This window comes from Convolutriloba macropyga, chromosome 3, assembly GCF_964194025.1.
Source record: "Convolutriloba macropyga chromosome 3, txConMacr16.3, whole genome shotgun sequence".
Taxonomy (NCBI): Eukaryota; Metazoa; Xenacoelomorpha; order Acoela; family Convolutidae; genus Convolutriloba; species Convolutriloba macropyga.
Genome location: NC_134470.1, coordinates 33,555,358 through 33,570,197, shown reverse-complemented (window position 1 = coordinate 33,570,197; position 14,840 = coordinate 33,555,358). Strand labels below are relative to the sequence as shown.

General features: G+C 33.2%; 1 protein-coding gene across 1 annotated transcript in view; it reads left to right on the top strand.

Annotated features, from left to right (window-relative positions):
• Nucleotides 1-14,840, top strand: part of LOC142336613 (uncharacterized) — a 130,188-nt gene that overhangs the window by 56,960 nt on the left and 58,388 nt on the right. Inside the window, exons 10-11 of the mRNA XM_075385524.1 lie at nucleotides 1,298-1,455; nucleotides 10,712-10,856. Of these exons, the coding sequence (XP_075241639.1) occupies nucleotides 1,298-1,455; nucleotides 10,712-10,856 (303 nt within the window). The remainder of the gene's footprint in view (nucleotides 1-1,297; nucleotides 1,456-10,711; nucleotides 10,857-14,840) is intronic.

Here is a 14,840-nt window from a genome sequence, read left to right as displayed (position 1 = left end):
TTTTGGTTTTGTTTTTATTAGCAAAACTTTTAGGATTGGCTTTTCGTTAAGTGAATGTAAGATTGATAACATCGATTTTCATGAAATGAATATATTATAACTATATTGAGAGATTTGTTCATGTACAAAATGATCCTCTGATCAGACTATTTTGAACGCACTTTGGTCTAAACAGAGGCAACTTCGAGCGCACTTTTGTCTGATCATAGGTGATTTCGAGCGCACTTTAGTCTATACAGAGGCAATTTCGAGCGCACTTCACTTCAGTCTGATCAGAGGCTATTTCGAGCGCACTTCAGTCTGATCAGAGGCGGATTCGAGCGCACACTAGTCTGTTCAGGGTATGACTTTCGAGCGCACAATAGTCTGATCAGAAAAGTTTTTCGAGCGCACTTTAAGCGAGCACGGATCTTCGAGCGCACGATAGTCTAATCAGAGGACACTTCAGTCTGGGTCGGTCTGATCAGAGGTCGCTTTTGTCTGCGACGGTCTGATCAGAAGCCATTTTGGTCTGGGCCTCAACCTGGGTAGCCATATTATTATTAGTGAAGAGTTTTTTGTCATCTTCCACCCTTTTTGTCAATTCATCTCCACAGTTTTTTAACACTGGGAAAATATTCAGCATTGCAGACAATTAATGAGCATGTCTGCTTAATCCGTTAAAAGCAAACCTATTAAGTTCACGTAACAAAGAATCACGGAAATACTTTCTCTCGACCCATGATTTCTCTCGACCCATCAAAAAATTATCAATTGTTCCTTTCTCTGAAAAAAAAACAAGGAGACCAAGGTTGCAAGCGAAATTTTTAACGTTGAGATTTTCCCTCAACGTTTTAGTCTAATTCAACATTAAAACAAGAGCAACGTTCTACATTTTTAAAAACAATATGAAATTTCTCTCGTTCAACGTTCACAAAGGTCTTGCAGTTCCTGAGTGGCAGCAGACTTATGAATGTTGATGCCATAATGAATTTTTAGTGACTCTTGAATCATCTTTTCATAAGTTTGAAAACTTCAAACGTTTAAGATCGAATACACAGTAGGTTTACAACTTGGCTAACAAAAGAATTATAAGATTTGAGAGGTGAAACACCTATTCTTTTTAAATGTTGAAAAAACATCCTGGTACTAGAACGTACGAAGGAATTGAATTCAATAGAATGGTAATTTTATGACTAGCAATTTTCAGTTTGTTGATACTAATCTTTTGAATAACAACGCATATTGCTCTAACTCTGTGTTCATAATCCGCCTTGTGGGTGACAAAGACTCTAGGGAAACAAATTTGAATGTTTAGGAGTATGTTCCAGAGGGTCCGTGGTTTTGGACCATCATCATGCTTTCAAATCCCATAGTGAACTCTGGCAGAGAGATCACAAGTGACCCTGGCTTCATTAAAGAAATGGAAGACCTGAACAAGACTCTGACCGAAAGCGCCTACTTCACAGACGCCAAGTAAATCGTTGCTCTTGATTCTAAACGGAGTTTCGCAGGAAATTTTCAAAAGACTCAGATCTACTTCTTCATGAAATTTTTTGTTTTGTATACCATCCGTGAACAAACCTGTGTGTATATTACAGTGAAAATGCCGCAGAGGAATGAATGCACAAATAATCACGGGCATATCTGCCCGATCTGTGTATCTGTTGTTCGTTTTTTCTATGTTACTACATTGAAAAGTTAACAATATTGCAAAAATAGATATTTTATCATATTTGGGCAAAATTGAGAGAAATTGCGCACACCGTGTTCGCGAAAGCGTCCAAACTTTCATCGCGGAATTGAGATGCAAGCTGTGTATCCTATTTTTGGCGCGCTGTTTAAAACTTTCTGGCACGATTTAGGAATCCATTTTTGGCACTAAGCGTATCCATTTGTCGCCCTCTAGTCCGCACAGAATGTATATATGATCCGCAGTTATTGTATCTATAATCAGCAATGCCGCCTAAAAAAAGCGCGCTTCTGAGCATGTAAAAGTAGTTTAAAGCTTAATAAAATGCGATTTTTGATTTCCTTCCCAACTTCTCATTTTGTTACTCACATTCTCCGTTAGGACTCTCACATTCTAATTTTTGTGCACTTTAAATGAGCCAAGCCTTGGACTTACCATTGATTCCGAAAAATCCCAAAATTTTGTAAATATCCTAAATTGTCTATAAGAGAAATTTCATAGTTTGAATTATTCAGAAGCGTGTAAAAGTGTCAATAATTTCTAAGAAGGAATTGGCGGCTTTTTTCAGCTCCTTTAGAATACATTCTACGTTTCTCTTTCGTACTAGTTTGTAATGTTTTTTTTCTTGCTTTGATCAACTAATGATGTTTTTTCCATTGAATTATTCACAATTATTTGAGACGCAAGCTGTCAAAAGACACTTATCAACAGAAATATGTACAATAGACACCTGTCAATTGAGAACTGCGCAATAACTCTAAATATATTGTATCAACTCTAGTGAAAAATTTCACTTGCTGAATTTGGTTGGAAAGCAGAAACTAATTGAAATAAACTTGGACAAAGAGTAATCACTTCATATTTGAATTTTTACCGAAAAATTCCTACATTTGATCTTTGCGTTTATCTTCCGAATCAAACTAATATTTAAAAAAATTTTAATTGGTACATTCGATTGGAAAGCACTCACTAATTAATTGTTCTTGAACGCAGTTCATAGAAATTATTGTAAACGTGTGTGTCGTTTTTAATGCGAATTTTTCGCTTGACAATTTTTGCGATTTTCTTCTAGAACATTCTTTGACTTTTCAAGTGACTTTTTCACGCTTTCGTTCATCATTTTCGGGTGATCTCTCGTGCTCCGAAGTTGCTAATATAATATCGGTTTAAGCAAAGCATAATTAAGTGCCTCGTAGCGCAGTGGGTAGTGCGGTTGGCCTTGGATCGAGAGGCCAGTGGTTGCAATCCCGGCGGGGTGAAAGGTTTTTTGCACTCATAAAGAAAAATTGATCTAGACTTAAAGATCATGAATTAAATTGCCTCGCCTGTCACTCAAGAGCAATTCTTCCGACATTTGTAGGTTTATGTTTGAAATAAGCAAAAAAACAGTAATCAATTCGAAACTAATTTTTAAAACTGAAGAATGCTTCTATTGGGTCTAAGTGATTATGGACGAGCAGGAGGAGTTTAGAAATTGCTAACGAAAAAAATTTCGTTCAAAAGATCAAAAAATTATTGAAATATTGCTAGAATTATTGATGAAACAGTCGAATCAACCACAGAGCGTAAAAGCCATTTATCTGCTGCAAAAAATTCTTGCTAAAATTTTTGTTAAAAAAATATATCATTTTGTTGTCTTTGATTTAATGCACGTATTAACTGTTGGGGTTGTTGTTTTGCTGTTTTTTATGAGCTACAATTTAAAACTCAAAAATCGGTAACTAAATTGCGGGATAAAGTATTAAAGCACTTGTCACCTAACATTGAAAATATTTGAGTTCCGTAACATTCTGGCGAAAAATAGAAACTAAAATTGTATGCTGTTTTGCATATTTTAGGTATCTAGATTCGAAGCAATTTTTACTAAGAGGTAAATTTAGGGGTATACCTCTGTGGTTCACATTACGTGGTTCACACTATCCATTGCAATTTAAATATATCATATAATGAATATTTATATATATATATATATATATATATATATATATATATATATATATATATATATTTGAAAAGGGTCATAGTCCAGCATAAACATGTTTACAGAAACGACATTAAGATAAATTAGCTGATTCAACTAAGAAGCGCATTTGATTGCTTTTTTCTCTTTCTTTTTTGTCGTTTTAATAGCCGCTAAGTGATATTAAAGCTGTCATTGATCTCATCGCAGTTTTATAACGAATCGAAAGTGGTTATTGATATTATTGCAAATTTTAAAAAAAACTTGCAGAATACGTTTTCAAAACAGCGGCTCACACATTTTGCGACTCAAAGAGGATTGCAAATTTTCTTGAGGTTTATCTTACAGGATGTACTACTTCGTTCTGACGTCCCTTCGATCTAAAAGTGAAAGTGAGCAAAATTACCGTTCGACCTTAGTTTCTCTAAGCGAGAAAAGAGGGTTCGTTTGGTCGTGCGCCGCGTTCAGTGGATGACCTTTTTCTTTTAAATGTTTATGATAGAATGGCTAATAAAAAAAACCAATTTAAAACTTCTTCAGTACAATTGTTGTCTGTAAATTAGTTTTTTTAGATGCTGTAAAAATAGGTAACGCTTTGAAATTGATATCACTGAGAGCCTAACAAAGCGCTGCAATTGAAATATGGGAGCACTTTTCTCAATTTTCTATTTACATTTTGGCCTTTTTAAGCAAATTTCTGCATTTCTGGACCTTTAATTGGACTTAATTGACAAAATCAACTGATGTGAAAACTTTTTAATTACTCAAGCATTGAATGCCTGTTTCTAATGTAATATAATTAGTTTCTCTAGAATTGTACGCATGCTAACTGGATTTTTGCAGTTTATGTCTAATTTTTTTCGGTTTTTTGAATTTTGGTTTTATTTCACTCATAAAAGTTTTTGTGCAGCTCCAGGGATAGCAATTTGGTTTCAATAGTAATTGCATCTTTTTTATGAGTCTTTAAAATTCAGAAAAAAAATTGATGGAATCAATTTCAAAAATTCAAGTTTCAGGTTTTTGATTTCTGATTTCAACTTGTTTGTAACATTTTATTCAAATGATAAATTATTTTTGAGCTATTTTGTATTGAGAGTTTTCAGCAGTAGACGTTTTCACGAAAAATCCCTAGGTAAGGCAAGCAATCTATGATTTCTCATGCATTCGGCACCTCTTTTCAAATTTTTTGTGTCTTTTTGTATATTTGTTACACATTTATCCATAATTTTTGATTTTTGGGATTTCTTAAAGGATTATTGTTTGTTTTTTAGTTTTAATTAATAGAAAAAAATTTTGTCTGCTTTGTCTAGGATTTCAATTTGGGGTTTCATTTATTGTTTTTTGGCGCTACGTTTTTGGAATTTAACTCAAATTATTCCATAGTTGTAATTTTAAAGGTATTTCATCATTTTTTCAATTTCACTTTTTTGAGAATGTTTTCTTTCTACTCTATAAACATTTTTCATAATTTAGTTACACAGGAGGATTTGTATGTAAATTTTAAAGTCATCAAAGATAATTATTGAATTGCTTCGTTTTTCTTTTTCTTTTTCAATTTGATTTGTAACTTGCGAAAGAACGAGGTTCTCTTGTGGTTTTGTTTTTTTGCGTCCATTTTCTCTTTTGTAGCAAGCATGATTCTAGCTTTCTCCTGAGAGCTATAGGGCTGTTTGCTATGCTATCCTTTGTTGTTAAAAACTTAACCATTGTCACTTTCTTTCTGAGATTTTTTTCAGTTTTTTCCATAAGCAATTCATTTCAATTTATAGAAGGGCCTCAATTTTGTTGGCGTTACCTTTTAACATTTCGACTGATATTTAATTTTGTTTAATAATTTCGAGGCTAGGTTTTGTTTATAAACAGTTTTTTTTTGCTTTCGAGTGTCATTCTGTTTTCTTTAATTTTTGAGTGATCAATTAATTTGTACAGCTTTAGTTCATGCTGTGTGTCGTATCTCGAGAAAGAGAGAATGTTGAATCGCAAAAAAAACTCACTTTGTTCTTTAGCCTAATTGTTCTTTCGAATAGATCAATTCATATATGAAAATTATTTTTATCCCTATTATTTTTTTGTAGGATTTTTTGTCCCTAATATGCCTCAGGATTTCAAACTGCGCGGCGTTTTTTTATGAATTCTGAACAATGCTGTAGTTGTTTTTAGGTTTGCTTGCTTCCATGATGATACTGCTGTACATCTTTCTGTTCATGACAACTGCAATTTAATGCCAAAAACATTAATCAGACCTGATAGGATAAAAAATAAACGCTAAAAGACAAAAATTATGATTTCGGCTGAAGTTACTGTTTTGTTTGTGAAGTTCCGACGCATCGAGTTGCTTCCAGAAACCTTCCGATATATTTTTACATGAGTACTATTTAATCAGGCCGTGTGTGACCAAAAAGCGAACTTGAATAAATTTGCCACGTGAACTCACTATTTCCGAGCGAGAGACGTTTTTTGTTCATCCAGTGCGCTGAATAAATGAGTTTTTGACTTCAAAGATTTTTTTGACAACAGTGCGCATTTATTTTATTAGTGGTTCTTTTGTTTTTGTTCTCGAGAAAATTTTTTGATTAAATGTGCAACAATACTAAGTCGCGTGGAATTGGTATTACAGTGTTCTTGAGATGCTAATAAGCCTAATAAGGCTGTTCAAGTGCAAGATTGTCTGGAATTTCTAAATTTTGTTAGGTAAATTTAAGCTTGTTTGAATTGATTCTCTGTTTTCGGCTCTTTGGGCAGATTTTTTGTATTCAGGGCTGCTTTTTTAATGGGCTGCGTTCAGTGAATGACGTTTGGAATTTTTTTCACAGAAAGGTGTCTATTGCAGCAATTGGCCCAAGGCTCAATTTTTTTTGTTTTTTTTAGCTTCTGTAAAGTTACTTTCTGATCGGTGCTGCATCAATATGTAACAAACTAGAATTTTATATTACAAAATTTTTTACAGCCTGAAAACGCGTTTCAAGTTCAAAAGGTTGACCATCTTACTCTATTTTTTGATTAATTTTTTTTTGCGTTTTCATGTTTGGACACATTGTAATTAGGGCCAATTACTGAACGACAATTCATGCTCTGATTTCATCGGTTTTTATTGAGGTCTTTTGTTTTTTAAAAAATTACAGTGTAATCATACGATTTTGGCGGTTTTGGCTGCATTTGTTTGAAATGTTTTTGGTTTTTGCTTTCGTTAGATTTTTTATAAAAAGATGTTTTGTGCAACGCCAGGTGTTATAATTTTATGTTGTCGATGACTGTTTTAAATATTGGCGTTAGGCGTTTAAAATAGCAACAAGATGCCTTTTTATCTTTATTTTGTCGATCTTTTGACACAATTTTAATAGATGAAGTATTTGAATTCAGTTATAACTTTTTCAAATTTGACAAGAGGATGGAAAATTTTCTAAATGAAGATAATGCTAAATAAGCCAATGTATTTGTTTTTCTACCTAAAATTGTTTCCATTTGACATTAAATTCAAAAATTATGAGCTTAGCCACCAATTTTGTTACAAATATTTACATTGGGTACGTAATTTCAACATTTTAGCACTTGCGCCTCTGTTTCCTTGAATTTCTTCTTCTCGAATTTATTGGGATCAAAAATTTAAAATAATTCACTTTTTTCCTTGAGATTTTTAATTGCAGTTGATTTCATCTGAATTAATGCAACTCTGAGATCTTGTTTGAATCACCATGATACATTTTTGACTGGTAACAGTAACAGATCTATATCGTAATTGTTGTTCTTTGCTTGTTTCGATTGCAGAATTTTCACCAAAATCCTTAAACTAATTCTGTTAATAAATAGTTTTTAGGGACAAAAGGTTGCTCTTGGGTGCAATTACAGTTTTTTGGTAGGTCTGACGCTTCTAGTCACTTCCGGAATTCTTCCGGCTAAGATTTTTTTTATTTCGTTGTCTCGGCGGTTGATTTTTTTTGACCATTTGACATCATTCTGTGTGATTTCTATATCTATGCAGTGACTTTTTTGGGCAATTGTTGGTTGTTTGTTACTCATTTTTGTGCCACCTTTTAGGTCAGTTGCTTAGCGACCAATTTTGTTACCAATATTTACATTAGGTACGTAATTTCAACATTTCAGCATTTGCGCCTCTGTTTCCTTGAATTTCTTCTTCTCGAATTTAATGGGATCAAAAATTTAAAATAATTCATTTTTTTCCCTGAGATTTTTACTAGCAGTTGACTTCATCTGAATTAATGCAACTCTGAGATCTTGTTTGAATCACCATGATACATTTGTGACTGGTAACAATAACAGATCTATACCGTAATTGTTGTTCTTTGCTTGTTTCGATTGCAGAATTTTCACCAAAATCCTTAAACTAATTCTGGTAATAAATAGTTTCTAGGAACAAAAGGTTGCTCTTGGGTGCAATTACAGTTTTTTGTAGGTCTGACGCTTCTAGTCACTTCCGGAATTCTTCCGGCTAAGTTTTTTTTTATTTCATTGTCTCGGTGGTTGAGTTTTTTGACCATTTGACTTCATTTTCTGTGATTTCTATATCTATTCAGTGACTTTTTTGGGCACTTGTTGGTTGTTTGTTACTCACTTTTGTGTCACCTTTCAGGTCAGTTGCTTAGCCACCATTTTTGTTACAAATATTTACATTGGGTACGTAATTTCAACATTTTAGAATTTGCGCATCTGTTTCCTTGAATTTCTTCTTCTCGAATTTAATGGGATCAAAAATTTAAAATAATTCATTTTTTTCCTTGAGATTTTTAATTGCAGTTGATTTCATCTGAATTAATGCAACTCTCAGATCTTGCTTGAATCACCATGATACATTTTTGACTGGTAACAATAAAAGATTTATATCGTAATTGTTGTTCTTTGCTTGTTTCGATTGCAGAATTTTCACCAAAATCGTTAAACTAATTCTGGTAATAAGAAGTTTTTAGGGACAAAAGGTTTCTCTTGGGTGCAGTTACAGTTTTTTGGTAGGTCTGACGCTTCTAGTCACTTCCGGAATTCTTCCGGCTAAGTTTTTTTTTCGTTGTCTCCGCGGTTGATTTTTTCGACCATTTGACTTCATTTTCTGTGATTGCTATATCTATGCAGTAACTTTTTTGGGCACTTGTTGTTTGTCTGTTACTCACTTTTGTGTCACTTTTTAGGTCAGTTTTTTAGCCACCAATTTTGTTACAAATATTTACATTAGGTACGTAATTTCAACAAGTCAGCTTTTGCGCCTCTGTTTCCTTGAATTACTTCTTCTCGAATTTAATGGGATCAAAAATTTAAAATAATTCATTTTTTTCTTTGATATTTTTACTTGCAGTTGATTTCATCTGAATTAATGCAACTCTGAGATCTTGTTTGAATCACCATGATACATTTTTGACTGTTAACAGTAACAGATCTATATCGTAATTGTTGTTCTTTGCTTGTTTCGATTGCAGAATTTTCACCAAAATCCTTAAACTAATTCTGTTAATAAATAGTTTTTAGGGACAAAAGGTTGCTCTTGGGTGCAATTACAGTTTTTTAGTAGGTCTGACGCTTCTAGTCACTTCTCGAATTCTTCCGGCTAAGTTTTTTTTTATTTCGTTGTCTCGGCGTTTGATTTTTTTGACCATTTGACATCATTCTGTGTGATTTCTATATCTATGCAGTGACTTTTTTGGGCAATTGTTGGTTGTTTGTTACTCATTTTTGTGTCACCTTTTAGGTCAGTTGCTTAGCGACCAATTTTGTTACCAATATTTACATTGGGTACGTAATTTCAACATTTTAGAATTTGCGCCTCTGTTTCCTTGAATTTCTTCTTCTCGAATTTAATGGGATCAAAAATTTAAAATAATTCATTTTTTTCCTTGAGATTTTTAATTGCAGTTGATTTCATCTGAATTAATGCAACTCTGAGATCTTGCTTGAATCACCATGATACATTTTTGACTGGTAACAATAAAAGATTTATATCGTAATTGTTGTTCTTTGCTTGTTTCGATTGCAGAATTTTCACCAAAATCGTTAAACTAATTCTGGTAATAAGAAGTTTTTAGGGACAAAAGGTTTCTCTTGGGTGCAGTTACAGTTTTTTGGTAGGTCTGACGCTTCTAGTCACTTCCGGAATTCTTCCGGCTAAGTTTTTTTTTTTTCGTTGTCTCCGCGGTTGATTTTTTCGACCATTTGACTTCATTTTCTGTGATTGCTATATCTATGCAGTAATTTTTTTGGGCACTTGTTGGTTGTCTGTTACTCACTTTTGTGTCACTTTTTAGGTCAGTTTTTTAGCCACCAATTTTGTTACAAATATTTACATTAGGTACGTAATTTCAACAAGTCAGCTTTTGCGCCTCTGTTTCCTTGAATTTCTTCTTCTCGAATTTAATGGGATCAAAAATTTAAAATAATTCATTTTTTTCTTTGATATTTTTACTTGCAGTTGATTTCATCTGAATTAATGCAACTCTGAGATCTTGTTTGAATCACCATGATACATTTTTGACTGTTAACAGTAACAGATCTATATCGTAATTGTTGTTCTTTGCTTGTTTCGATTGCAGAATTTTCACCAAAATCCTTAAACTAATTCTGTTAATAAATAGTTTTTAGGGACAAAAGGTTGCTCTTGGGTGCAATTACAGTTTTTTAGTAGGTCTGACGCTTCTAGTCACTTCCCGAATTCTTCCGGCTAAGTTTTTTTTTATTTCGTTGTCTCCGCGGTTGATTTTTTCGACCATTTGACTTCATTTTCTGTTATTGCTATATCTATGCAGTGACTTTTTTGGGCACTTGTTGGTTGTTTGTTACTCACTTTTGTGTCACCTTTTAGGTCAGTTGCGTGATAAGTTTTCGACAGACTTCACTCTAGAAAAGGGTTTTTTGTACTCTCTTAATAAACTTTGAATTTTAAAAAGTTTTGCCTATTGAAGATCAATAGAGTTCATCTATACAGTGCCACAGCTATTTTCCTGCAATCTGCCGGTTATATTTTTAAATTTCTCTAAAATTCCGGTTATATTTTAAAGAAGAACAAAATCTATCAAAAAAAACTAATACTGAAAATAACTGAAACTCAAAGAAAATTATCGGTTTGAATGTTGGATGTCTAGATTTCCTGTTTGTTTTCTGGACTACGTGAGAGATCCGATGCGTGTGAAGGGTGGAGAGTTCAATTTGACATATCAGTGCCGATCTGGAAGCACAAAATACGCAATGGGCATTCTTCAAAATAGAAAAGAATGGCGCATAAAAGAGGTCGGATAACTTGAAAATGAAACAGATTTTGTTGTCGAAAGTAAAGGGATAATTTGGTAAAACCGGAAGACTTTCGCGATGTAGTTCTGTATGTTTCACAAATCATCGCCCGACCTGGTACGCTAACCTACCTAAGATGAAGGTGACTTTTTTAGAAATTATGCATGAAATGTAATGATGGCCAATGAAAACCTCCAGCTTTATACTTATCTCTGGACGCACCCTGTAGTGCGAAAGAAGAACAAAAAATTCAGGCACAAAATATGGCTCACTATCAAGATCTTAACTAATTTTCAGCGTTTTGCTTAAAATTGTCATCTGCTATGAAAATCTGCGCTGCCGACGATGAAAAGCAACGAAGTTCTACGACTGACAATCAAAACACTACAAAATTAGCTTCACAACGTTCATTTTGCCTTTTTTTGCTACAAAATTCCGATTTAAAAACTGCAGTTGGTTTTAGGTAACCAGAAACATTTCCATTGCAACAAAAATATAAGCTCAACTGTGTTTACACTTGCAATTGAACTGACTTCTTTAAATACCGCACTTTTTGATCTTTAATATGTCAAGATAAAAATAATAAGAGTAATAATTAAATCCTAATGCGCTGTATCAACTAACAACTTTTCCAACAATACAGCAGCAAAACTCGTATATATTTCATGAAATGATGGCCAAAAACGATCGATGTGGAGTCGTCCCGAGGTCGACATTTTTGGGTAAAATTTTTGCAAGAAATGCGGTGATTGTGGCATTGAAAAAAAATTCACCGCATTTCACCGCATTTTTACAGAAATTCGCTGCATTTCCAAAAAGATGTAAGAAAAACGCGGTCAAATTTTTTTCTCACCGAATTTCTACGCATTTCTTACAAAAATTCACCGCCAAACCTCGACCCGGTTCAAAACCCACACTATACACTGCCCAGACAAAGGTGTCAGACGAAAACCCGAATGTCCACATTCTTGCACGCGCAGTGTCCTAAAAAATGTTGTTACCAATTTCCAACCCCTTGGGATATTTTAGACCTCTTTCTTAATTTTATCTTGAACTTTTGTTGCCTACAATTTGCGCTATGTCCAGACCATCCCATACGAAAGCAATCTAAATTTAATAGCAGCAGTGAGGCGTTTTTCTTCTCGCCTCTGTCTGCGAATTACATACGCTTCTGTCTGTTCACACATTTTGGTGACTTTAGAAATCAATTTTGATTGCAGGTTTTAATCAAGCCACAAGAGAAAATTTTCGCACTGCTCAAGTTTAACCTGATAAAACCCAGTAACACGTCGTAAAGCAATAGGTTACCGAAGATCATTAGAGCAAAAGCTTTAAGTGGTATTAGGGTTAAATGCATTTGTCTTCAAATTAAATTCTTAGCTCCACACATCGGTTTCATACAACTAAAACTGCAACATTTTTTTCCGACCCCTCCTAAGGAAGGGGAGGAACTAACATTCGTTTTGATTTTTTTTGTTCAGACAATTTTGACCTATCGATATATTCATCGTAGAGAGTTGTGATTAGTATCAAAAAAAGGACCATCCAACGTAGAATATGGTATTAAAAAGATTTGTTTTTAAGTTTCGTTTTCTGGAGCGAGTTATCGTGGTTTCAATTTTTGTGATTATTAGACCAATTTGCGTTATTTTTATTCATATTTTCCGGAATTTTTGCCTAAAATTTGGTTAATGTTGTAAAAATTGTTAACATTAACACTGTTGATTTTATTTTTGACTATTTTGATTTAAATTTTTGGCTCAAGTTTTGACTAAATGTTTCAAAATTTAGCCTTTTTCATTATAAATTGCCCAAAATGAGCTTTTTTAGTCCACTTCGATTAAATATGCCCAAAGTACACACCCTAAAACAACAAACGCAATCTTTTTAATTTACAGAGGGAGCTAGTCTTATTTCCACTTCGACTGAGAGTATTTTGAAATTAAATTTTCGCTGTTTTTGCAAATTTTACTCTATGATTACCAAAAACAAAGCATTTTTTTTTTGATCTTTTATCTAACGAATTATTCAGATCTATGACATTCGAAACAATTTAGTATTCGTAGAGGACAAACAGCAATAGCAAGGCTGGTTTTGGCCCAAATTTGGACTGTTAAATTCCAGAAGTATTTCGGATTGTAATCAGTCGGTCTATTTAATAAAAATTTGACACTACTAGATTTCCTTTTTTTGTTTTTTTTTTAAATTTTTAGGCATGACAGTTTCCATCAATTTTTTATGGAAGAGTAAATGAGCTTATATTCTGATTTGGGAAGATAGCTGATGGCATTCAAGTCTTTGAAAACAATTGTTTTCAAAGAAAGGAAATTAATTTTAAACTTTTTCTCTTGTCGTTTCTCTACCTAGTCTCATTTATTGCAAATCACATATGACAGTATTAGTGTTTTCGTCAAGGGAAGGAGCAACTGTAGAAAATCTATTGTTTTGATTTTGTTCAAACATAGAATGTAAACTAAATTTTACTTGTCCTAAAAAATGTTGTTACCAATTTCCAACCCCTTGGGATATTTTAGACCTCTTTCTTAATTTTATCTTGAACTTTTGTTGCCTACAATTTGCGCTATGTCCAGACCATCCCATACGAAAGCAATCTAAATTTAATAGCAGCAGTGAGGCGTTTTTCTTCTCGCCTCTGTCTGCGAATTACATACGCTTCTGTCTGTTCACACATTTTGGTGACTTTAGAAATCAATTTTGATTGCAGGTTTTAATCAAGCCACAAGAGAAAATTTTCGCACTGCTCAAGTTTAACCTGATAAAACCCAGTAACACGTCGTAAAGCAATAGGTTACCGAAGATCATTAGAGCAAAAGCTTTAAGTGGTATTAGGGTTAAATGCATTTGTCTTCAAATTAAATTCTTAGCTCCACACATCGGTTTCATACAACTAAAACTGCAACTTTTTTTCCGACCCCTCCTAAGGAAGGGGAGGAACTAACATTCGTTTTGATTTTTTTTGTTCAGACAATTTTGACCTATCGATATATTCATCGTAGAGAGTTGTGAGTAGTATCAAAAAAAAGCACCATCCAACGTAGAATATGGTATTAAAAAGATTTGTTTTTAAGTTTCGTTTTCTGGAGCGAGTTATCGTGGTTTCAATTTTTGTGATTATTAGACCAATTTGCGTTATTTTTATTCATATTTTCCGGAATTTTTGCCTAAAATTTGGTTAATGTTGTAAAAATTGTTAACATTAACACTGTTGATTTTATTTTTGACTATTTTGATTTAAATTTTTGGCTCAAGTTTTGACTAAATGTTTCAAAATTTAGCCTTTTTCATTATAAATTGCCCAAAATGAGCTTTTTTAGTCCACTTCGATTAAATATGCCCAAAGTACACACCCTAAAACAACAAACGCAATCTTTTTAATTTACAGAGGGAGCTAGTCTTATTTCCACTTCGACTGAGAGTATTTTGAAATTAAATTTTCGCAGTTTTTGCAAATTTTACTCTATGATTACCAAAAACAAAGCATTTTTTTTGATCTTTTATCTAACGAATTATTCAGATCTATGACATTCGAAACAATTTAGTATTCGTAGAGGACAAACAGCAATAGCAAGGCTGTTTTTGGCCCAAATTTCGACTGTTAAAATCCAGAAGTAGTTCGGATTGTAATCAGTCGGTCTATTTAATAAAAATTTGACACTACTATATTTCCCTTTTTTTGTTTTTTTTTTAAATTTTTAGGCATGACAGTTTCCATCAATTGTTTATGGAAGAGTAAATGAGCTTATATTCTGATTTGGGAAGATAGCTGATGGCATTCAAGTCTTTGAAAACAATTGTTTTCAAAGAAAGGAAATTAATTTTAAACCTTTTCTCTTGTCGTTTCGCTACCTAGTCTCATTTATTGCAAATCACATATGACAGTATTAGTGTTTTCGTCAAGGGAAGGAGCAACTGTAGAAAATCTATTGTTTTGATTTTGTTTACACATAGAATGTAAACTAAATT